The sequence below is a fragment of the Dendrobates tinctorius genome, unplaced genomic scaffold, assembly GCF_039654945.1.
Source record: "Dendrobates tinctorius isolate UK_male_01 unplaced genomic scaffold, ASM3965494v1 ptg000015l, whole genome shotgun sequence".
Lineage (NCBI taxonomy): Eukaryota > Metazoa > Chordata > Amphibia > Anura > Dendrobatidae > Dendrobates > Dendrobates tinctorius.
In genome coordinates, this window is record NW_027361683.1 from 54906892 (window position 1) to 54931292 (window position 24401).

General features: G+C 47.3%; 1 protein-coding gene across 1 annotated transcript in view; it reads left to right on the top strand.

Annotated features, from left to right (window-relative positions):
* Window positions 1-24401, top strand: part of DNAJC8 (DnaJ heat shock protein family (Hsp40) member C8) — a 312788-nt gene that overhangs the window by 34828 nt on the left and 253559 nt on the right. The window contains exon 3 of the mRNA XM_073564532.1: window positions 17693-17749. Within this exon, the coding sequence (XP_073420633.1) occupies window positions 17693-17749 (57 nt within the window). The remainder of the gene's footprint in view (window positions 1-17692; window positions 17750-24401) is intronic.

The window sequence follows — 24401 nt, forward strand, 5'->3', positions numbered from 1 at the left end:
TATTTATGCTGTGATTGTGTTGTGTAACTGGTATTGTATGCGGTGTAATTGGGCCCAGACATCCGGCACCAGCCACACTGAAGATACAGAGCCACACATCCTTCAACAGCCAGACTGATAGAAGACCAATCTAGAGCTATAAAACCTGCCTGCCCAGCTGCAAGTCTTCCACCTGCAAGACCCCTGGAGCGTGTGTGTGTGGCCTGTCTGTGTATGTCATGTGTGTTTTTTTTTTTTTTTTTTTCTTCTTCATACTCTGCTGCATATGTATTGTATTTTATTTTCATACTTTGCCATTGTGGTGTGATTGTGTTGTTCAATGTATGTATCTGTTGTGTGTGTATGTATGTGTATATATATATAGTATAGTATGTATATAATTTTTATTTTTCATTTATTGTCGTATTTAAAATAAAGAGCGGAGTAGCTCCTATTTGTGTAAATAAAAAAAGAATTATAAACTAAAAAAATAAAATTATAAAAACTTTTTTGAAAAAAAATCTCTGTAGTATAAATTTAAAACCAGGTAAAATTAAGTATGGTTATCTACCATAAAGGTACTTTAATTTTTGTGTTTTGGTTATACTCTCAACTGAGAGATTGCAATTTACACATTCAAACACTTGTGTTTACTCTCGGTGAGAGTTTTTCAGGGAATTCAAACACATGCAAACACAAGTGTGGGGATACACAGCAATTACACACTTTACATCACTGTGGTTACACTCTCGGTGAGAGTTTTTCAGGGAATTCAAACACATGCAAACACAAGTGTGGGGATGCACAGCAATTACACACTTTACATCACTGTGGTTACACTCTCAGTGAGAGTTTTTCAGGGAATTCAAACACATGCAAACACTTAAAACTGTGCGTATACTCAGTTTCAGGGAATTACACACATTTTAAATACCAATGAAGATTTATTTTTTTATGCTATTTAAATTTTGTTTTCACTTTGATATCATTTCAGTAAGTGACGCACAACTGCCTGTCCGCAGGATACAGCATGCTGCATCCAGACCAACAGGCCACAGCAAACCCACACCATAGTGTGCAATTTTCCCAGTAAGTATAAAGGCCTGAAAGCTTGGGGATATCCTTTGTATAGTAGCTTAACAAGTGTCTTTATACTTGCAGATCCATCCAGGAAGGTCGCAGCAGACCCTCAAGAAAGGATGCAGGAATGTCTTCTCCTGAAAGCTCCCCCTCACATCATCAGCGAACTGAGGTGTATATTTATTTATATATATATATATATATTTTTTTTTTAACTTCTTTTTTTTTTTTTTTTTTATAAACCCTATATCCATGTATTATGTTTTCACAGGAAGCCGATTCAGAGGAGAAACACAAGGAGGGGGCGCACAGAGTGTAAGTTTAGGACAAACACATACATACATAATGCTACACCCAACACAAACATTCATCACAGCGCACACACAATAACTATGCATCCATCCAAACCAAAATTTTTTATTTTACAGTCTTCAGAATCCGGTGCCTGCACTAGAGCGACTCCCAGGACATCCCAGGGTCGTCGAGGTGATGCCTCTGGTCGTCAGCAAACGGTAAGTAACCCTATTTGGATCATTGAGTAAATGAACATCGTGTTTGAATAGAATGTAATTTTTTTTTTCTTCACAGGTTTCACAGCGTGCTCCCCGGAGACAACTCGAGGAGAGTGTGATAATAGACACCGATGACCTTATCCATGAGGTTGAAAACCGGGAGCCGCTGTGGAACATGGGAAACCGTTTACACGCCGACCAACCAACCACCCGATGGCTCTGGGATGAGTTGTGTTCTGCAGTTATAGAGAACTGGGAGGAGCTCAATTCGAGGGCCAGGGATTTAGTGCGTAAGTATTACAACTTCAGTAATTTATATTCCAGCATGTGAAGTGTTGAATACTAAACCACATTTTTTTTTCTTCACAGGTGAAGGGGTTATCACACGGTGGCGGTCGCTCAGGGATTGCTTCAAGAGGGACTACAATAAGGAGATGCAGGCCCCGAGTGGATCGGGAGGACGCCGGGGACCCCAGCACAAGAACTACAGAGCCCTGGGGTTCCTCCGATCGACTATGGTGTGCAGAAGGTAAATATTCCACAAACCATTTCTGTAGTAGAAATGTTTAAATGTTTAACCAAATTTTTTTTCAGCAGAGTTAAATTAAATATCAATATATTTAATATATTATTTTTTTTTTTTTTTTTTTTTTTTTTAGCATCATCTGCAGCACTCGGGAGCCTGCATCAGAGTTGCCTCCCTCTGGAGTGATCCCTTGTGAGACCGCCCCCGGTGACCACATCGAGGTATCCGACCCCTCTGTACCTACCCTCTTGTCTCGTCCCTCTATCCCCTCCACCAGCACTGGAGCAGCAGGGCAGACTTCATCATATGAAGCTGCTGTTGACGACTTGTTCCCTGTTCCCCACCCCTCAGACACTGCCGCAACATCTCGACCAACTTTTGGTTCTGGCCGGCAGCGTCTGAGGAGTCAGGAAAGGATGACCTTGTCTGACTGTTTGAGTCTAAACTCATCTGTCCAGCATGGTTTCCAGAATTATGGACGTTTATCTTCTGGGTTGACCATGATCAATCAAATATCATGGAACTCAGAAGATACTTGGAACAGATGAATTTAGAATCAAACCAGACGCCGAGACATATCTTTTTTCAATCCGTTGTCTGGCAAATGGAAGGTTTAAGTACTCACCAGCAGATGCGTGTGATGCAAGCCTGTCAGAATGCTCTAGTGGAGGTACTAGCAGAAGCATCCCATCCTCCCTCTGTCCATCTTCCCTCTGTCCATCTTCCCTCTGTCCATCTTCCCTCTGTCCATCTTCCCTCTGTCCATCTTCCCTCTGTCCATCTTCCCTCTGTCCATCTTCCCTCTGTCCATCTTCCCTCTGTCCATCTTCCCTCTGTCCATCCTCCCTCTGTCCATCCTTCCACCACCATCCATCATACAACAGTCCCTCCTCCTACCACTCCCTCTCCTTTCTCTAGTTCCCCATTCCATTCTTCCCAGTACCTTCCTTCCCCATTGCATTATACCCCAATGCCCTCACCATACCCACCCCCACATACACCTTCAATGTACCCACAAACCTCGTCTGTCCATCCACTCCCGTCCCAACCACATGTTTTAAACCCCCCTTCCACTTCTGATCCTCACCAACTCCCTCCCCAGTCCTCTACACCCCCCTCGATGTGGTCAACCCTATTAACCCCTCCGATACTATCTCCACCCAACAGTATCATCATTTGTAATGTTGTAATTTCTTTTTTCTTAAAAAAAAAAAAAAACAAAACCAAACAAACCAAAAAAAGTAATATATACCAAAAAAAAAAAAATTACAAAATTACTCTGTCACTATGCATAATCTGAAAAAGATTAACTTTGGCTCCTCCTCTGCAGTATACACCCCTGGACGGCGTCAGCCTTCTCCAGTTTTTGCTTAGTGTCGCAAGGAGGCACACCTTTTTTCTTCCGTTTTTTTCCTTTTTTCGTCCGGAAATACAGATGAAGAAAAGAGGGTCTCCAGCGAGACTCCCGGCATGGCTCCCTCCTCGGTCCCCTATTAGGGGTACCCGGTTGAGGTCGAGGTGGCTATTCCCCATGTCGCTCCCTCCCCAGTCCCTCGGGTCCTGGTTCGAGGTCGAGACCCCCCTCCTTCCCCAACCCCTTTAAGGGGTCTGGGTTGAGGTTGAGGCGAGGATGAAGACCCCCTGACGGTGACAGACGCACCCTCCCTAATCCCCCGCAGGGGGCATTGGGTTGAGACGCCTCAGGTAGGGTCGGAGATCAGGCAGCATTCCGCAGCTTCCAGGGACCCCAGGCCGGCTGAGGGATCCTGTTGGGGCCGGGGGAGGGTGCGGACTGGATGGCACAGCAGAGAGGGCTTTTTCTGCGTCCCTGTCTCTGCAGCAGCAGCGGCTCCATATCGCTTCAGGGGCCCCACATACAGAAACCGCTACCCCTGCTACCCCCACCGCTATCCAGTCGACCATTCTGGGGGGGTCTGGTACAAATCGGGCCCCCCCCCCCCCCGGACTACCGCGCCGCTCTGGAGCCCTCCTGGGCATCAGGCCTCTAACTTAGACCGCGGCTTCGGCCTAGCCGAAGCCGCCGCCTTTTCCTCGCCCCCCCGGCCCGCCCCCCGGATGACCAAAAGGACACACTGGAGTGTCATAGAAGGGGCGGATTGAGGCAGAAAGGGGGCGTTTTTACACAGCCCAGCGCGCCCTTTTCAGCTCTCCACCCCCTCCTCCCTCTCCTCAGCGTCCCGGTGGCCATTTTTTCTGGATGAGATCCAGGAGAGGAGCATCACAGCGGTCTCCGGGGGGCACAGAACTGGGATCTGTCGGCGCTGGACCTAGGGGCACACCGGTGGGGTAAGCTCACAGCTGGGTTCTCATTACTCAGCTGTGAATCTATACTTCCTATAAGGCTCTCTGTGGGTTCCCTCTGCGTAGCCACCCCTGTACGATCCCTTATAGCCAGCCTCTGTGCACTATGCCGGGCTCAAGGAAGAGAACCAGGCAGGAATGTTTCTATGCATTCTGCACAACCTGCAAAGCCACGCTCCCTAGTGGCAGCACGTATCCGCACTGCCGGAACTGCATCCTGAACTCTGGGTCAGAACCCCAGGGAGTCCCTACTGACGCTTCAGTGTCACAGGCCACGCCGGAATGGGCAACTCAGATGTTTCAGTCCATGACACAGTCCATAGACAACCTAACTGCTACATTGCTGCAAGCTCTGCAGAGTCAGGCCCCGGCTATGGATGGTACACAGCAAACGGACAGCTTGTCTCAGGAACATGCTGCTTCTGACTCTCACAGACGTAAGCGGACCCACAGGTCTCGATCACCTGAGTCGCACTATAGCACAAGGTCGTCCCCCTCCAGGGAGAGACAGCGTCATTCCAGGTCTCCTGGGCAGTCCCCTGCCACACAGACAGTGCAATTTACCACAGGGATCCCCCACCACAGAAGACCCCCCGCCCCATGTCGCCCTCCAGGGATCACCTTAGCGAGGCACAGGATTCGGAGGGCATCTGTGACTCCGACTCACATAACGAAACGGACAGGTCCGTGGTACCTTCTCCCCCTAGCAATACAGCGCTAGTTGAGGACATAATTTCTGCCATTCATCGGGTGCTAAAAATTCCAGAGTCGGCCCCGGAAGTCCCAGAACATAGGATTTGCTTCGAAAGTGTTCAGAAACCACCTAAGGTCTTCCCTAATCACCATGAATTTGAGAAAATACTTACCAAACAGTTTGCGCAGCCTGAGAAAAAATTCGCTAATCGCAAATATTTGGAAGCGAAGTACCCCTTCCCACAGAAAGACACCAAACAATGGACAGATCCACCTGAAGTGGACCCTCCGGTTTCTAGGCTAGCAGCACAGACTTTACTCTCTCTGCCGGATAGCTCAACCCTCAGGGACGCAGCAGACCGGCAAGTAGAACGCATGGCTCGTTCTATTTTCGAAGCGGCAGGCGTCTCTCTGGGCCCTGCGTTTGCTTCAGTTTGGGCAGCCAAGGCCATCCTGGCTTGGGCCAAAAAACTACAGGAGGGTCTTCAGGCTTCAAATCCTGAGCTCTCGGACCAAGCGGTCCAGATAGCAGTGGTAGCAGACTACATGATTCATGCAGCCCTGGATTCCGCCAGAGGTGTAGCGGGAATAGCATCAAACGCCATCACGATCCGACGCATACTCTGGCTGCGAGAATGGAAAGCGGATGCGGCCTCAAAGAAGTCCCTCACGCGACTTCCGTATTTTACTGGAAGACTTTTCGGTGAAAAGTTGGACACCATGATAGCCAATGCCACTGGGGGTAAGAGTACCTCTCTCCCTCAACTAAAACCGAAACGCACGTTTAAACGAAGAAACCAGACGCGATTCCGATCCTTTCGGAATTCCTCGGGCTGGTCCGTTTCGCGCCCAGTGCAAAACCGTAACCGTTCTCCACGCAGGGACAACCCACGGAAGCAGCAGCGACCGGACAGGGCTTGGCAGTCGAAAGCAGGCCAAGCAAAACCCAAGGGAGGAAAACCTCAGAACTTCGCTTCATCATGACTCGCGACCTCCGGAAGACACCCCACCAGTAGGCGGCCGACTTTTACTCTTTCAGCAAGTCTGGCTGCCTATTACAGAAGACAGGTGGGTCAGGGAAATAGTGTCTTCCGGATACAAGATAGAGTTCACTTCCGCTCCACCGAACCGGTTCTTCCTTTCTATTCCTCCAACACCACCAGAAAAGGCTTGTGCTTTCCACCAAGCGGTTTCCTCTCTCCTTCAATCAGGAGTTGTGGTGCCGGTTCCCGCGAACGAGAGATTCCGAGGATTCTACTCAAATTTGTTCGTAGTCCCCAAGAAAGGAGGCGGCGTCCGACCCATACTGGACCTAAAACAGCTCAACAATTACGTACGGGTCCGTCATTTCCGCATGGAGTCCCTCCGGTCCATCATTGCATCCATGGACCAGGGAGAATACCTCGCCTCCATAGACATACAGGATGCGTATCTCCACATGCCAATTGCTCCCGCCCACCAAAGGTTTCTCAGGTTCGCGGTCAACCAAAACCACTACCTGTTTGTCGCCCTTCCGTTCGGACTCGCCACGGCTCCAAGAACGTTCACCAAAGTCATGGCGGCCACCATGGACGTCCTGCACACAAGAGGCATTCTAGTCGTCCCGTACCTGGACGACCTCATCAAGTCTCCCACTTTCAAAGACTGCGAGGTCAGTGTCTCAATCACACTAGACACACTGAGTCGCCTGGGATGGCTAGTCAACCTACAGAAATCGTCGACTATCCCAACTCGGACTCTAACATTCCTGGGAATGGTTTTCGACACCGCCAGGGGCCTGGTGCTCCTTCCCAAGGACAAGACACTGGCCATCCGTCTGGGAGTTCGCACACTCCTTCGCAGTCCTCCTCGATCTCTCCGTTTTGCCATGAGAGTCCTCGGCCGGATGGCAGCAGCAATAGAGGCAGTGCCATTTGCCCAGTTTCACCTCAGGGTCCTTCAACTAGCCATACTCAGATCTTGGGACAGGAACCCCTTCTCCCTCGACAGGGAGTTCAGGTTGACGTCATCAACCAGGAGGTCCCTGCATTGGTGGCTCAAACCAACCTCGCTTACACGAGGGAAGCCATTCCTCTCAGGACAATGGAAGATCCTGACTACCGATGCAAGCCTGACAGGCTGGGGGGCGGTGCACCTACATCACAGGGCACAGGGCAAGTGGTCACCGAGGGAAGTGACATTGCCCATCAATGTTCTGGAAATCAGGGCCATTCTCTTGGCACTGAGAGCCTTTCATCACTTGCTTGCAGGCTCGCACATACGGATACAGTCGGACAATGCCACGGCTGTGGCATACGTGAACCACCAAGGCGGGACCCGCAGCGCCCAGGCGATGAGAGAAGTGGCTCATATCCTCCGCTGGGCGGAAGACACGAGGTCGGTACTTTCTGTGGTACACATTCTGGGTGTAGAAAACTGGGAAGCCGACTTCCTCAGCAGGCAAGGAATGGACTCGGGGGAGTGGTCTCTCCATCCCGAGATTTTTTGCCAGATCTGTCAACGCTGGGGAACCCCGGAGGTGGACCTAATGGCATCCCATCTCAATACCAAGGTCCCCAATTTCATGGCCAGGACACACGACCCGCGGTCGCTCGGAGCGGATGCCCTGGTCCAGGACTGGTCCCATTTCCGACTCCTGTACATTTTTCCACCCCTCCCCCTAATCGCCAGGGTCGTGAGGAAGATCAAGCAAGAGGGAGTTCCGACCATCCTCATCGCACCAGACTGGCCCAGACGTACATGGTACGCCGACATCGTCCAACTTACAGTAGACGACCCCTGGCGTCTACCCGACCGTCACAACCTTCTGTCTCAAGGTCCGTTCTTCCACCAGAATTCAGGGGCTCTCAATTTGACGGCATGGCCCTTGAAACCTGGATTCTAACCCAGGCAGGTTTTTCACCGGCAGTCATTGCAACTATGATCAGGGCAAGGAAGCCGGCCTCCGCCAAGCTCTATTATCGTACCTGGAGAGCTTTCTTTTCTTGGTGCGAATCTCATGGACAAGTCCCACTCCCTTATTCCCTCCCGAAGGTACTAGGTTTTCTTCAATCGGGCCTAGATGCCAAGCTATCCCTAAGTTCGCTTAAGAGTCAGGTGTCGGTGCTTTCAGTCCTTTTTCAAAAGCGCATTGCTATTAAACCGCAAGTAAGGACTTTCATCCAGGGAGTTTCCCGATTGGTTCCTCCCTACAAACGTCCGCTGGATACGTGGGACCTCAATCTGGTCCTGACAGCATTGCAAGCTCCACCCTTCGAACCTCTTAGAGGAGTTTCACTCTCCATTCTATCTCAGAAAGTGGTTTTTCTAGTGGCGATCACCTCGTTACGCAGAGTGTCGGAATTGTCAGCACTTTCCTGCAGACGGCCTTTCCTAGCCTTTCACCAGGACAAGGTGGTTCTCCGCACGGTACCATCCTTCCTTCCGAAGGTTGTATCCAACTTTCACCTCAATGAGGAGATTTCACTGCCATCCCTTTGCCCTGTTCCGGTTCATAGAGTGGAGAAGGCTCTGCATACGCTTGACCTCGTCAGAGCGTTGCGGATTTACGTGTCCAGGACTGCACCTTTCCGGAAATCTGATTCCCTCTTCATTCTTCCGGAAGGTAGTCGCAAGGGGCTGCCGGCTTCCAAGGCTACCCTTGCCAGGTGGATCAAGTCCACCATACATGAGGCCTACCGACTTAACAGTTCCCCTCTTCCGGCCGGTATCACGGCACACTCTACACGGGCAGTATGGGACTCCTGGGCCATTCGGCATCAGGCTTCGGCACAACAAGTGTGTAAGGCGGCCACTTGGACTAGCCTACACACGTTTACGAAACACTAGAGTGTTCATACCCAGTCCTCAGCGGATGCGAGCCTGGGTAGACTGGTTCTGCAGGCGGCAGTACCCCAAGTCTAGGGAACTGTCAACACAATATTCGTCCACTGCTTCCCACCCAGGGACTGCTTTGGGACGTCCCACGGTTCTGTGTCCCCCAATTAGGCGACAGAGTAAAGGAGATTTTTGTGTACTCACTGTAAAATCTCTTTCTCTTAGCCTTTAATTGGGGGACACAGCTCCCACCCTGCTGCCCTTACGGGCCGTTGTTTACTGTTTAGTTCTCATATTTTTATTTGAGCTCGTACATAGTAGCCTTCTTACAGGCATGGTTATGTTATTTGATTACGTTCCTCCTTATGCTTTGGCACAAAACTGGAGAAGGCTGACGCCGTCCAGGGGTGTGTACTGCAGAGGAGGAGCCAAAGTTAATCTTTTTCAGATTATGCATAGTGTCGCCTCCTAGTGGACAGCAGCATAACACCCACGGTTCTGTGTCCCCCAATTAAAGGCTAAGAGAAAGAGATTTTACGGTGAGTACACAAAAATCTCCTTTTTACAAAAAAAGTTGATATACCAACCAAAAAAAAACCGTTTACAAAAAGAAAGAAAACTTTGAAAAATTCACAAATAAACAATGTGGTTTTTTTCAAAGAACTTTATTGTGTTGTTTCTTTTTTGTTCTTTATTTCTTGGGAAATATTCAAAGTACACCAGTGGTGTAAAAGGTAAACAAAACACAACACTTGGTAACACAACACTGGGTAACATTTCACAGTACACCGGTGGTGTACAAGGTAAAAAAAAAACCGAACACTTGGTAACACAAGACTTGGTAACACAACACTTGGTAAAACCCAACACTTGGTATCATTTCACAGTGTTAAAGTTTAAAAAAAAAAAAAAAAATTGGTAGCACAACGCTTGGTACCCAACACTTGGTAACATTTCAAAGTGTAAAACAACGCTTGGTACCCAACACTTGGTAACATTGCAAAGTGCAAAACTTTGAAATAAAACCCCAACACTTGGTAAAACAAAACACGTGGTAACACAATGCTTGGTAAAACCCAACACTTGGTATCATTTCACAGTGTAAAAGTTGAAAAAAAAAACCAACACTTGGTAACACAATGCTATACCCAACACTTGGTAACATTTCAAAGTGTAAAAGTGAAAAAAAAAAAAACACACTTGGTACCCACAATTGGTATATTAAAAAAAAAAATATTAAATCATGTCATCTTGCCAGTCCACTTGTCCCTCTGGTGTCAGAAAATAGTCTGAAAAGGTGTCCCTCATTCTTGCCACTGAGCCAGTACTCCGAAAAGTTTGCTGCTCATAATCCCACAAGGTGGTTTCAGACAGATTGTTTTCTATGGAAACAGGTTCCTTTGAAAGGACAAAGTTGTGCAGGATGACACAGGCCTTCACCACCTAATCCACAGTCTCTGTTTTCATTTTAATGGCCGTTAACAGGACTCTCCATTTGGCAGTTAAAATTCCAAACGCGCCCTCCACCACTCTGCGCGCTCTGGTTAACCGATAGTTATATATTTTTTTCCGGTGTGTTAATCCACGACTACCATATGGCTTGAGTAGGTGTTTAGAAAGCTGAAAAGCGTCGTCACCAACGCACACAAAAGACATTGGTGGGCCTCCATACAAGCGACGGCCCATGGTGGACATCTTGAAGACCTGAGAGTCATTTGAACGACCGTATGCACCAATGTCCACGGCAATGAATTTACAGTTTGCGTCCAAAATGGCCATAAGGACAATAGAAAAGTATTTCTTATAGTTGTAAACCTGTGAACCAGATCCCATGGGTTTCACAATCCGAATATGCTTGCCATCCACGGCACCGATGCAGTTTGGAAACTGGCAGATTTGTTGAAACTTGTTGGCAATCTCCAGCCACCTCTCCTGTCTTGGCTCTGGGATGTATTCCTCCTGTAGAGAATCCCACAATGCCCGGCAGGTCTGTTGGCTAATTCCAGAAATAGTTGAAATCCCAATCCGGAACTGGAAATGGAGGGAGGTGAATGATTCTCCAGTTGCCAGGAATCTGTTAAAAAAAGGGAAAAAAAGTAAAATTAATACAAACTACAAGCCATAACATAACAATAAAAGCCTGCAGAATCTGAAACATTTTAAAAAGTAGATAACTTACCGAAGGGTCACCATCAAACGCTCCGCCGGTGATATAGAAAACCGCATGTAGGTGTCCCTTCTCCAGATTTGTTCTCCAACACGATCCACCAATATCTCGAACAATTCCTGCCTCATGCGCACGTAGTTGAAGAACTTGTCCGGATTATCCCTCAATTCCAGGTATCGTGTGGAAAAAAACGCCACGGGTAAACCTCTGCGCATTAATGGGATGAATCCACTGGCGCCGTCTCCTCATACACAGGAGTCGCAATCTTCTTTTCTCCCTCTGGAGAGCAATAATTGCCAACCGATTCAAGTGAAGATCAAATTCCACACAGAAGCTGTCAATACTCGCAATAACTCCTTCCATACTCGCACGAACTCCTTCCATCGCTGCCACTAGCTCTAAAACCTTTCAAAGAAATTGTATCACAACACCCTAGATATATTTCTCCCTAGTTTCCAGTATCCAATCACATTTGGGAGCATTCTCCAAGAGCCAATCATATTTGGGAGCATCCCATTTTGGAGGTGTGGAAAAACGGATCCGCAAGAAAACGGATCCAACGGATGTGAGAAACTGATGCCAATGGATGAAACGGATCCGCTTTTTGACGGATCCGTACAAAAATCTGTATAGCGGATCTGTAAAAACGGATCCGTACCATCAGCTGGCATCCGTTTTTACACATTTTTAGCGGAGCCGCCATTTTCATCTTTTGGCGGATTTTGATGGCAAAAAACTGAAGTGTGAAACAGGCCTTATCATCGCTGTCCCCGATGGGGCTCACAATCTAGATTCCCTATCAGTATGTCTTTGTAGTGTGGGAGGAAACCCACGCAAACACGGGGAGAACATACAAACTTCTTGCAGATGATGTCTTTGGTGGGATTTGAACCCAGGACTCCAGCGCTGCAAGGATGCAGTGGAAATGTTATTTATTAACTATTTTCTATGACACCACTCACTGATTTTAAGGTTACGAAAATTAAAAGTTTGAAAATTGCAAAATTTTTGCCAAATTTCCATTTTTTTCCATAAATAAACGCATGTAATATTGAAGAAATTTTACCATGAACATGAAGTACAATATGTCACGAAAAAACAGTCTCAGAATTGGTGGTATCTGTTAAAGTGTTTCCGAGTTATAGCCTCCTAAAGTGACAGTGGTCAGAATTGTAAAAATTGGCTTGGTCATTAGCGACCAAATTGGCTGTCACTAAGGGGTTAACAGACTAGCTAAAAAAAGCCGGATTACTTACCGGTAATGCTCTTTTAATGAGTCCATGACAGCACCCACTTGGAGAGAGGGATCCGCCTATAGGAACAGGAAACCTACAGAGATAAGAGGGCTGTCCGCCTCTCCTCCTCAGTTGGATTTCAGAGTACCTGGAGGACCGCCAATTATTAGGCCATTATATTATTCAATATTCTAAATTTATTAACTTTACAACTAAGAAGGTGTATATACATTATGTTAACTTCTAGGGAGGGTTAGTGAACGGGTGCTGTCGTGGACTCATTAAAAGAGCATTACCGGTAAGTAATCCGGCTTTTTACTCTTCGCCACGACAGCACCCACTTGGAGAGACTTTCAGAGACCTTCACCTGGGAGGGACCACCGTGCCGAGGACCGCTCTACCAAAGGCTAGGTCAGATGAGCATGATAAATCAAGCCTATAGTGGTTATAAAAGGTAGAGGGTGTAGACCAAGTTGCAGCCTTACATATAGACTCGATTGCGACGTCTCCCCTCTCCGCCCAAGAGGAAGCCATAGCTCTGGCGGAATGTGCCCTGATACCCTCCGGAGGATCTAGACCAATCGCGTCTCTGATCCACCGAGACAGAGTACCCCTTGTGACCTCATATCCCTTCTTTTGGCCCTGGAAGGAAACAGAGCCCTACTCTTACTCCAGCTGCTAGACCTCTCAATGTATTGTAATACTGCTCTTCTAACGTCTAGTGTATGGAACTTTTCTTCCTCTGGAGTAGAAGGGTTACTAAAAAATGAAGGGAGGTGGATCTCTTGTGATCTATGAAACTTCCCTGCTACCTTTGGTAAGTATGAGGGGTCTGGTTTTAATATTGGCTGAACCTGGAATGTCAACAGAATAGGGGGTTCTATTGAAAGTGCTTGTATGTCGCTAACTCTTCTGGCTGAGGTTAGTGCAACTAGCAGTACTGTTTTAAGAGAGAGGTGCTTAAGGGATATTGAGTCTAACGGTTCAAACGGCGGTCGTGTTAGGGCCTCCAGCACCAGATTCAAGTCCCAAGGAGGAACTCTGGGTATGTGTACCGGTTCACTCCGCTCACAGGCCGAGATGAATCTATCCATCTATTGCCTGCCATGTTATAACTATAGAGGGCCCCTAGAGCCGACACGTGGACTTTTAGTGTGTTAACCGATAGTCCTAAATCTTTCCCTTTCTGTAGAAACTCTAGGATTGCTGTTTATAGGAATTTCTCTGGAATCAGGAGCTGTGTGAAACTCCAAGAATTTTCTCCATACCCTGGTGTAAATTTTTGTCGTAGCCAATTTTCTACTTTGCAAAAGAGTATTGACTAACCCCTCCGAGAATCCTCTTGCTGTCAACATTTCCCTTTCAAGTTCCAAGCCGTCAAGTGGAGATTGTCCACTTGAGGATGGAAGAATGGCCCCTGTGAGAGGAGCTTGGGGGTTTGAAGGAAGCACCCAAGGGTCTGTCACTGACATTGCTTGCAGGCATGAAAACCATGGCCTCCTGGGCCAGAATGGCGCTATTATGATTATTCGTGCTTCCTCTGCTCTGATCTTCCTGATCACCTGTCTGACAGGATCCTCACGTTTTCGCCTTGTAACTGTGGAAGAAAATGATATAATGCATGAATAACTGCCTTTAGTTCTTTTAAGTTTGATGAATCCTGATCCTCACTTATATCCCATAGGCCTTGGGCGAAGGTACTTCCCATATGAGCTCCCCATCCTGTGGGGCTGGCATCAGTAGTAATTATACGGGAGGGTGTTATCACCCATGGTACTCCTCCCGATAGGTTATCCTCCTCTAGCCACCATGCTAGGGAGGTTAGGACCGTCTGAGATAAAGTGATTTTTTTTCCCCAAAATTTCCACGGTCCTGAGTTTCCTCTAAGAGAATTTGATGCTGTAATTCTCTCGTGTGGAATTCAGCCCACCGAACTGCCGGGATACAGGAAGTAAGGGACCCTAGGAGGGACATTGCTTCCCTTAAGGATATGTGTGGCTTGTCTGTTGCTGACCTGACCTTCGTTTTAATCACTGTAATTTTTACCTGTGGCAGCAGACAATTTTGGCTTATGGAGTCTAGTTGGAGACCCAGGAAGGACTGAACTGACTGTGGCTGGATTCTGGACTTCTTGAAGTTTATTATCCAATCCAGAGCCTGTAGGGATAAGATTGCATCAGCAACTCTCTTATTACATTGTCTAGCTGAGTTCCCTATTATCAAAAAATCATCCAAATAGGGAACTATCAGTGTGTCCTTCTGTCGTAAGAAAGCCATTACTTCCAGCATCACCTTTGTAAAGACTCTTGGTGCGATGGAAAGGCCGAATGAGATGGCTGTGAACTGGAGGTGTTGTATGGTGCCCTCGAGGAAGACCGCCACTCTGAGGTATTTCTGGAATCTGTAATGGATGGGAAGATGATAATAGGCATCCTTCAGATCCAGGCCTGCCATCATACAATTGGGAAAAAGGAGCTTAATTGCCGATCTAATGGACTCCATTTTAAATTTATGATTTATTACAAATGAATTTAGTTTCCTCAGGTTAATTATCGTCCTGAATGAGACATCTGGTTTAGGTATCAGAAAGAGTGGGGAGTAAAATCCTCTCCCTTCCTGTCCTTTAGGCACCTGGACCAAAACTTTTTTGTCCAGCAGACTGACAATTTCATTCTCTAAGGCCCGCTGTTGGACTGGTGAGCTGAGGGATGTTACAATGACTGAATTACGGAGTACGTGATGGAACTCTAATTTTAATCCTTCCCTAATAATGCCTAGGACCCAAGGGCTGGCCGTGATTTTTTCCCATTCCTGAAGAAAAAGTTTTAGTCTCTCCCCCCCCCCCCTACTGGAGGGACTGGCTCCTTAGTTCCGATCTCTGCGGAAGGAGGATCCTCTAAACATAGCACCTTTGCCTTTTTCTTCCTTCGTGGCCCAGCGATTTTGATTCTCTGCTGGTCTTCTCCTGCCAAATGGTCGTCTCCTAAACGCCCTCCTATAAAATGGGAGAGAGGGGTTAGGGAACCCTTTTTTCCTTTCTTTTGTAAGGATTTCGTCTAAGGTTTTCCCAAACAAAAACTCACCCTCACAAGGTATGGCACATAGCTTTGCCTTGGATTGGGTGTCACTTTTCCAGCTCTTAAGCCACAGGCTATGTCTGGCATTATTAAGCAAGCCTGCTGTTCTGGCTGCCATGCGTAGGGAATCGGCCGAAGCATCCGCCATATATGCCGCTGCGCCACGAATTAGTGGTATAGCAGCTCGTAGCTTGTCTCTGGAGACTTTTTGTTCTATTTGCTGGTCTAGTTGATCAATCCAGACCAGCATAGAGCGAGCTGTGCACGTACTGGTTATTGCCGGTTTAAATGTGCCCGTAGCTGCCTCCCATGCCCTCTTTAGTGAGGCATCAGCTTTCCGGTCCAGTGGTTCTTTTAGAATCCCTGCGTCTTCCACTGGTAAGGCCGACTGTTTTGAGGCGGAGGCGACTGCCGCATCGACCTTCGGGACCTTAGACCACGTTGACAACTCCTCGTCGCTGAAGGGGTACCTTCTTTTTGACGCCGAGGGAAGATAACCTCTCTGGTCCTGCTTCTCCCATTCCTTTTTCCCTAAGGCTTTTATAGCTGGTATAACGGGAAAATGCTCTCCTCCTCCTATCTGTTAATCCCGCAAACATAATCTCTTGTGTCGTTTGCGGTTCCTTAGTCTCTGTGCATCCCATGGTGTTTCTCACAGATTTCACCAAGTTGTCCATGTTATCTAACGGAAAACATAAACGCCCCTCGATATCAGAGGAAGATGATGATGTGGACGTATTGGAACTGTCCGAGACTATTGCTTCGTCCTCATTCGTATCTAAGCTAACTGTTGCTGGCTTGTTAGTCTTAGTTTTCTTAGGTAAGCCGCCAGACTGGGTTAGGGCCTGTAATTCCTCCCTTATTGTAGCCCTTATATCTGTGGCTGATGTTGAAGCCTGCTTTGTGGTTTCGTTAATGCATTTTTTGCACAGCCTCTTTGTACAAGAGTCCGGTAAGGGACGTGTACAGAGGGCACACTCCTTATTTTTTGATTTCTCCTTCCTCTTAGCCTACAGTGGACATAGCGGAGGAGAGAGAGAGACAAGATACTTAACAGCTTGATAGGCAGAGAGTCGTCCACTCACCCAGAGAAGCTGTAGGTACCGGCTCAGGCTGAGAAGGGGTCCTGCTGGCATGGCTTCTGTGGCTTCTCTCCGAGGAGCCACTATGTGAGTGATCTTTAGCTGCCGCTGTATCACCTGCTTGGGGATGCGTGTCCTGTCTTGGGGAAGACATGCTTGCACGCTCTATCCATATCCCTACAGTCTTATATAGCCCCTTTCATTACCTGGAACGTCCCCCCCCCCCCCCCCCCCGGTGCGCAAATTAGCATGCGACCGGCCTGAAATACAGCCGCCGGCGCCGCCATATTAAACATCTTTTTTTTTTTTTTTTTTCTTTTTCTGGAGGGGGGACTGCAGCTCCAAGCTCTAATCTCGCGCGGCTCTGTGAGACCGGGCGTGCGCTGTACACTGAGGAACCTCCGGTAACCCGGAAGTTCCTCCTTACCTCCTGGCAGCGCCGCCCATGCATCCTCCTGGACGCTGAAGCCCCGGGAACGCCAGAGATTACGGGTTCCTCTCGGCTCTGCACTCCCACACGGACCGGGATGGCTGTCCTCCAAGATCCCGGTGGCGTGTATGTTATTAGAAAACCCCCGGCCGGCCTCACCCGGAACCGGTGTTTCTCATCGCACTGCTGCTGTCTCAGTCGAGGAGGGAGCCGGACTCCAGCATTCCCCCGTTGCTGCTTCTGGACCAGAACCCCTGCCGTTCGCGCAGACACTACACAGGCGGTTCCTTGGCCCAGGTATGTCTTCTGTAGAAAATCCTGCGGTTCCCATGGAACAGGAAACCAACTGAGGAGGAGAGGCGGACCGCCCTCTTTTATCTCTGTAGGTTTCCTGTTCCTATGGGCGGATCCCTCTCTCCAAGTGGGTGCTGTCGTGGCGAAGAGTAAAAAACAAGTTTCTAATCTAGAATGGGAGAAAAAAATGAGCTTTTTTATACTTATTAGCTTTATATGCTTGTAAGTTGCACATTGCAGTGATTTCATTTTGGGGGAAAGCTAGAGTTGGTAGATCCCTGATCATAACCACAAACCACTCTTGTTTACACAGCTGACTTCATGCAAGAAACAGGAAAAAGTTTATGAAAAGAATAAACCGCTGTCCTGACCTTAGCAGCTACACACAGATTTCTTATGTTTTTTGTTAAATTTTATTAGCCTATTTGGCTTAATGGATAAATTGCATTGCCCCTAATTTAAGTGTTCTCATTTTGTAGGTGTTACAGATTGATCCAGAAGTGACAGATGATGAAATAAAAAAGAGATTCCGGCAGGTAAGCCATATATTTGTTATATATACATCTTCATATGTCACGTCCCTTACTTTGATGCGGACTCGCAAGCCAAGTCCACATTTTCCTGGCAGTTAATGGCTGAATGAAGCCATAACCTGCCTCTATAAGCTACGCTTGTGACTGTAAACCTGCTAAATTCTGCTGTTGATCTCTGACATTAAGGGTATGTGCTCACGTTTCGGATTTTTCTGCAGAGAATCTGCATCTCTTGGCAGAAAATGCAGGTTAAGGCTATGTGCACACGTAGTGTTAGGTGCTGCGGATTTGTCCAAGCAGATTTGGGAAAATCTGCAGGTCAAAACACCTGCAGTTTACCTGCGGATTAGCCTGCGGTTTCACACTTCTACAATGAAGAAGGTGTGAAACCGCTGCGGATTCCGCACAAGGAAATGACATGCTGGGGATTTGAACCCGCAGCGTGTGCACAGCGTTTTTCATTTTACCATTGAAAACAATGGTACTGTACAACGCAGCTAAATCTGCTGCGGTACCGCAGAGCCAAAAACGCTGCGGATCCGCAACGTGTGCGCATAGCCTAAAACGCTTGCGGTTTTCCTGTGGATTTGATGCGGATTGTAGTGTGTTTTTGATGTGCAGATTTGTTGTGAACTTTCTCCCTTGAGAGATTTAATTTTTTTTTTTTATTTTTTTATGTGCCAGAGTGGAAACCGCAGCTGCGGATCCGCAAAAAGAATTGACATGCTGCGGAAAATAAAACGCTGCGATTCCGCACGGAATCTTCTGCAGCATGTGCATAGCCTCTTTGCATTTCCCATTCATTAACATTATGTGCACAACGCACTGCGGATTTGACGCAATTCCGCGCGTCCAAAAACGCTGCGGAAACTCATCAAAATCCGCAACATGTGCACATACCCTTAATGTGAGCTAGCAGGGGGGTGCTTCAATCTATTCTTCTGTTATGATGGTACTCCTGTTAAAGCCAGCCTGTAGCTGTGGTATTGCTATGTCTGGGAGAAGCCGCTAACAAACAGCGTAAGAAGTGTGTGGTGAGGGGGATGGAAAAAAAATAAGTTTGTTACCCCATTCCCACTCATCCACCGTTAAAATAAAAAAAAAATTGGCATCGCTGCATTCATAAATGTCCAATCTATCAAAATCTAAAATTAACGCAATCAGTAAATGACATAATGAGAAAACATTTCCCACATTCCAGTACATCGCATAATAAAATGGGTGAAGTCATTCAAATGTAAAACTCGTCCCGCAAAAAACGAGCCCTCGTATGGCTATGTGGATGGAATAATAAAAGTTATAGCTCTTAGAAGAAGAAGGCCTTGGGAAAAAACCCATCGCCTTGTCTTGAAGGAGTTAATAACTAGCCATTTTTTTTGCCTGTTTTTGCTTCATTTTGCGTTGAAGTCATAATTTTAACACCTTCCTGACATCTGACGTACTATCCCATCCATGAGACAAGGGCCCCTATGCCCATGGACGGAATAGTACGTCATGGCGATCAGCGGTGCTCACGGGGGGAGCGCTGCTGATCGCGGCTGGGTGTCAGCTGATTATCACAGCTGACACCCAGCACTATGTGTCAGGGGCGGTCACGGACCGCCCCCGGCACGTTAACCCCTGGCACACTGCGATCAAACACCTGCAGGTCCCTGGATCCAATATGGCGGCGGGGGCCTGCAGGGAGGAAGCTTCCTCAGTGCCTGCAGAACGCAGGCATGAGGAAGCCTTGTGCATTGCCTGTGTCAGATCGCTGATCTGTCACAGCGCTGTGTGATGTCAGATCAGCGATCTGACACATGACAGTGATGTCCCCCCTGGGACAATGTAATAAAGTTTAAAAAAAAAAAAAAAGTGTAAACATAATTTATAAAAAATCGCTAAATTAAAAAAAAAAAATATTCCCTAATTCATTTTTTTGGAAATAAAGAAAACAAAACAATAAAACTACACATTTAGTATCGCCGCTTCCGTAACGACCCGCCCTATAAAACTGTCCCACTAGTTAACCCCTTTAGCTAACCCCTTAAAAAAATAAAAATAAAAATCAAAGCAAAAATAATGCTTTATTGTCATACCACCGAACAAAAAGTGCAATAACGCGCGACCAAAAAGACGCATATAAATAACCATGGTACCGCTGAAAACGTCATCTTGTCCCACAAAAAAACAAGCCGCCACACAGCGTCATCAGCGAAAAAGTAAAAAAGTTATAGCTCGCAGTATAAAGCGATGCAAAAATAATTAATTTTTTATATAAAATTGTATTCATTGCATAAAAGCGCCAAAACATAAAAAAAGACAAATGAGGTATTGCTGTAAACGTACTGACCCGAAGATTAAAACCGCTTTATCAATTTTACCACACGCGGAACGGTGTAAGCGCACCCCCCAAATGAAATTCTTGAAATGCTGTTTTTTGTTCATTCTGCGCCCCAAAAATCGGAATAAAAAGTGTCACGTACCCACAAATGGCACCAATAAAAACGTCAACTCGTTCCGCAAAAAATAAGACCTCACATGACTCGGTGGGTCAAAATATGGAAAAATTATAGCTCTCAAAATGTGGGCATAGGTGCCCGTGTCTCATGGATGGGATAGTACGTCAGATGTCAGGAAGGTGTCTTCAGGTGAATTATGTCTTCAATGCAAAATGAAGCAAAAACAGCCCAAACCGCAATAGAATCTGCATCAATTCCGCTGGACAAAGTACAGTAATCCGCAGGGAAAACTGCATGCGCTTTACCCTGCGGTTTATGCCAAGCGATGCAGATTTTTCTGCAGAAAAAATCCGCTGCGTGTGCACACCCCATTTTGGAAACTAGACACCCCCCAAGGAACTTATCTAGATATGTGGTGAGAACTTTGAACCCACAAGGGCTTCACAGAAGTTTATAACGTACAGCCGTACAATTAAAAAATCATATTTTTTCCACAAAAATGATCTTTTCACCCCCAATTTTTATTTTCCCAAGGGTAACAGGAGAAATTGAACCCCAAAAGTTGTTGTCCAATTTGTCCTGAGTAAGCTGATACCCCATATGTGGGAGAAAACTACTGTATGGGACACGTCGGGGCTCGGACGGGAAGTAGTGACGTTTTGGAATGCAGACTTTGATGGAATGGTCTGTGGGTGTCATGTTGCCTTTGAAGAGCTCCTGATGTACCTAAACTGTGCAAACCCGCCACAAGTGACCCCATTTTGGAAACTAGACCCCCCCCCCCAGGGAACTTATCTAGGTGTGTGGTGAGCACTTTGAACCCCCAGTGCTTCACAGAAGTTTATAACGCCCGGCCGTGAAAATAAAAAAACATATTTTTTCCACAAACATGTTCTTTTAGTCCCCAATTTTTTTATTTTCCTAAGGGTAAAACACTGTTTGGGCGCATGGCAGAGCTTGGAAGGGAAGGAGCACCATTTGACTTTTTCAACGCAGAATTGGCTGGAATTGAGATCAGACGCCATGTTGCGTTTGGAGAGCACCTGATGTGCCCAAACAGTGGAAACCCCTCCAATTCTAACTCCAACCCTAACCCCAACACACCCCTAACCCTAATCTCAGCCCTAACCCTAGCCCTAACGGGAAAATGGAAATAAATACATTTTTTTGTTTAACCCCTTTCCTACAATGGACGTAATATTCCGTCCATGTGACCCTGGACCTAATTTCCATGGACGGAATATTACGTCATAGCGATCAGCGGCGCCCACGTGGTGAGCGCAGCTGATCGCGGCCGGGTGTCAGCTGATTATCACAGCTGACACCCGACAGTGTGTCAGAGGCGGTCACTGACCTCCCCCACGTTAACCCCTGGCACACCGCGATCAAACACGATTGCGGTGTACCGAGGGTTAAAGGGAAGCATCGGCAGGGAGGTGGCTCCCTCTGTGCTTCCCTGAGCCCCCCACAGCAGAGCAATGTGCAGCGCTGCTTCGGGGGGCTCCATCCCTGCAGGTCCCCGAATCCAAGATGGCGAAGTGGACCTTCGGGGGCCTGCAGGGAGCTGGCTTCCTCAGTGCCTGCAAAGCGCAGGCAAGGAGGAAGCCTGCAGCATTGCCTGTGACAGATTGCTGATCTGTCACAGCGATCTGTGATGTGACAGATTAGCGATCAGTCACAGGAAAGTGATGTCCCACCTGGGACAATGTAATAAAGTTAAAAAAAAGTGTAAAAATAATTTTAAAAAAATCGCTAAATAAATTGAAAAAAGAAATATTCCCTAATAAATTCATTTTTTGGAAATAAAAAAACAAAACAATAAAAGTAGACATATTTGGTATCGCCGCGTCTGTAACGACCCGCCCTATAAAACTGTCCCATTAGTTAACCCCTTTAACGAACCCCTTAAAAAATAAAAACAAAAAACGAAGCAAAAAATGCTTTATCATACTGCCGGAAAAAAAGTGCAATAACGGCCGATAAAAAAGACGCATATAATATCCATGGTACCTCTGAAAACGTCATCTTGTGCCGCAAAAAAATGAGCCGCCACACAGCATCATCAGCGAAAAAATAAAGTTATAGCTCGCAGAATAAAGCGATGCAAAAATAATAATTTTTTTATAGAAAATTGTTTTCATTGCATAAAAGTGCTAAAACATAAAGAAACGACAAATGAGGTTATACCCTTCGCCACGACAGCACCCACTTGGAGAGAGGGATCCTCCCATAGGAACAGGAAACCTACAGAGATAAAAGAGGGCGGTCCGCCTCTCCTCAGTTGGTTTCCTGTTCCTATTGGGAACCACAGGATTCTCCAAAAAATCATACCTGGGCCAGGGGAACCGCCTGTGCAGTATCTGCGCGATCGGCAGGGGTTCCGGTCCGGAAGCAGCGACGGGCGAGTGCTGTGAATCGGCTCCCTCCTCGACTGGGGCCGCAGCAGTGCGGGCAGAAAACGCCGGTGTCGGGTGAGGCCGACCGGAGTTCCCCTGCAGATTTACACTCTGCCGGGATTCGGGGAAGATCCATCCCGGACTGTGTGGGAGCGTGGTAGACTTCAGCGTTCAGAAGAGCTTCAGCGTCCAGGAGGACGCACATGCAGCGCCGACAGGAAATGGTAGGAGGAACTTCCGGGTTACCGGAGGTTCCTTAGCAAGGGGCGCACGCGGGCAAGGAAGTATTGCAGGCATGTAGGAGCGCTCCCCGCCCCCTCCTAGAGAAAAAAAAAAAAAGGGAGAAACTATTTAATTTACACAGCGGGCCGGCGGCTGTTTTCCAGGCCGGGCGCAGACAAATTAGCTGCGCCTAAGATAAACAGGCGCACCTGGAGGGGGGAGGTACCAGCATAATGAAGGGGCTATATAAAACCTGGGGGATAGGGTCATGGCGTGCAATCATGTCTTCACCAAGACAGGACACGCATCCCCAAGCAGATGATACAGCCGCAGCCAAGGAGCATTCACGCCGAGGTTCCTCGGATAGAAGCCAAGCAAAAAAAAGCCACCTTCTCAGCCTCCTGAGTCGGTACCTACAGCTTCTCTGGGTGAGTGGACGACTCTCTGCCTACTAAGCTGATAAATGTGTGTCTCTCTCTCTCTCTCTCTCTCTCGCCCCCGCCCCCGCCCCCGCGCTACATCTCCACCTCAGGCTAAGAGAAAGGAAAAAACAAAAAATAGAGAATGTGCCCTCTGTACACGTCCCTTACCGGACTCTTACGCGAAAAGGCTATGCAAAAAATGCATTAATGAAACGGCAAAACAAGCATCAGCCGTAGACATAAGGGCTATAATAAGGGAAGAATTACAGGCCCTAACCAAGTCTAGCAGCATACCTATAAGTACTGAGACTAGCAAACCAACCACGGTCAGCTTAGACTCTGATGAGGACGAAGCCGTAGTCTCTGATAGTTCCAATGCATCTACATCATCATCTTCCTCAGATATGGAGGGGCGTTCGTGCTTTCCTTTAGAAAACATGGACAACTTAGTCAAATCCGTAAGGAACACCATGGGGTGTGCAGAGACAAAGGAGCCGCAAACAACACAAGAAATTATGTTTGCAGGACTAACAGATAGGAAAAGGAGAGCTTTTCCTGTTATACCAGCTATTAAAGCTCTGGTTAAGAAGCAATGGGAGAAGCAGGACCAGAGAGGTTATCTCCCCTCGGCCTCAAAAAGAAGGTACCCCTTCAGCGACGAGGAGTTAGCAACATGGTCTAATGTTCCGAAAGTGGATGCAGCGGTCGCCTCCACCTCCAAGCAAACGGCCTTACCAGTGGAGGATGCAGGGGTTCTGAAAGATCCACTTGACCGAAAAGCTGATGCCTCACTAAAAAGGGCATGGGAGTCAGCCACCGGCACATTTAAGCCGGCAATAGCTAGTACTTGTACAGCTCGTTTTATGCTGGTCTGGATTGATCAACTAGACCAGCAGATAGACCAAAAGATCTCCAGAGACAAACTACGAGCCGCCGTACCTTTGATCCGTGGCGCAGCTGCGTATATAGCAGACGCTTCTGCTGATTCTCTACGCATGGCAGCCAGAACAGCAGGCTTACTTAACAGCGCCAGGCGTAGCCTATGGCTTAAAAGCTGGAGAGGTGACACCCAATCCAAGGCAAAGCTTTGTGCCATTCCTTGCGAGGGTGAGTTCTTGTTTGGGAAAACCTTAGATGAAATCCTTACCAAGGCAAAGGAAAGAAAAAAAAAAGG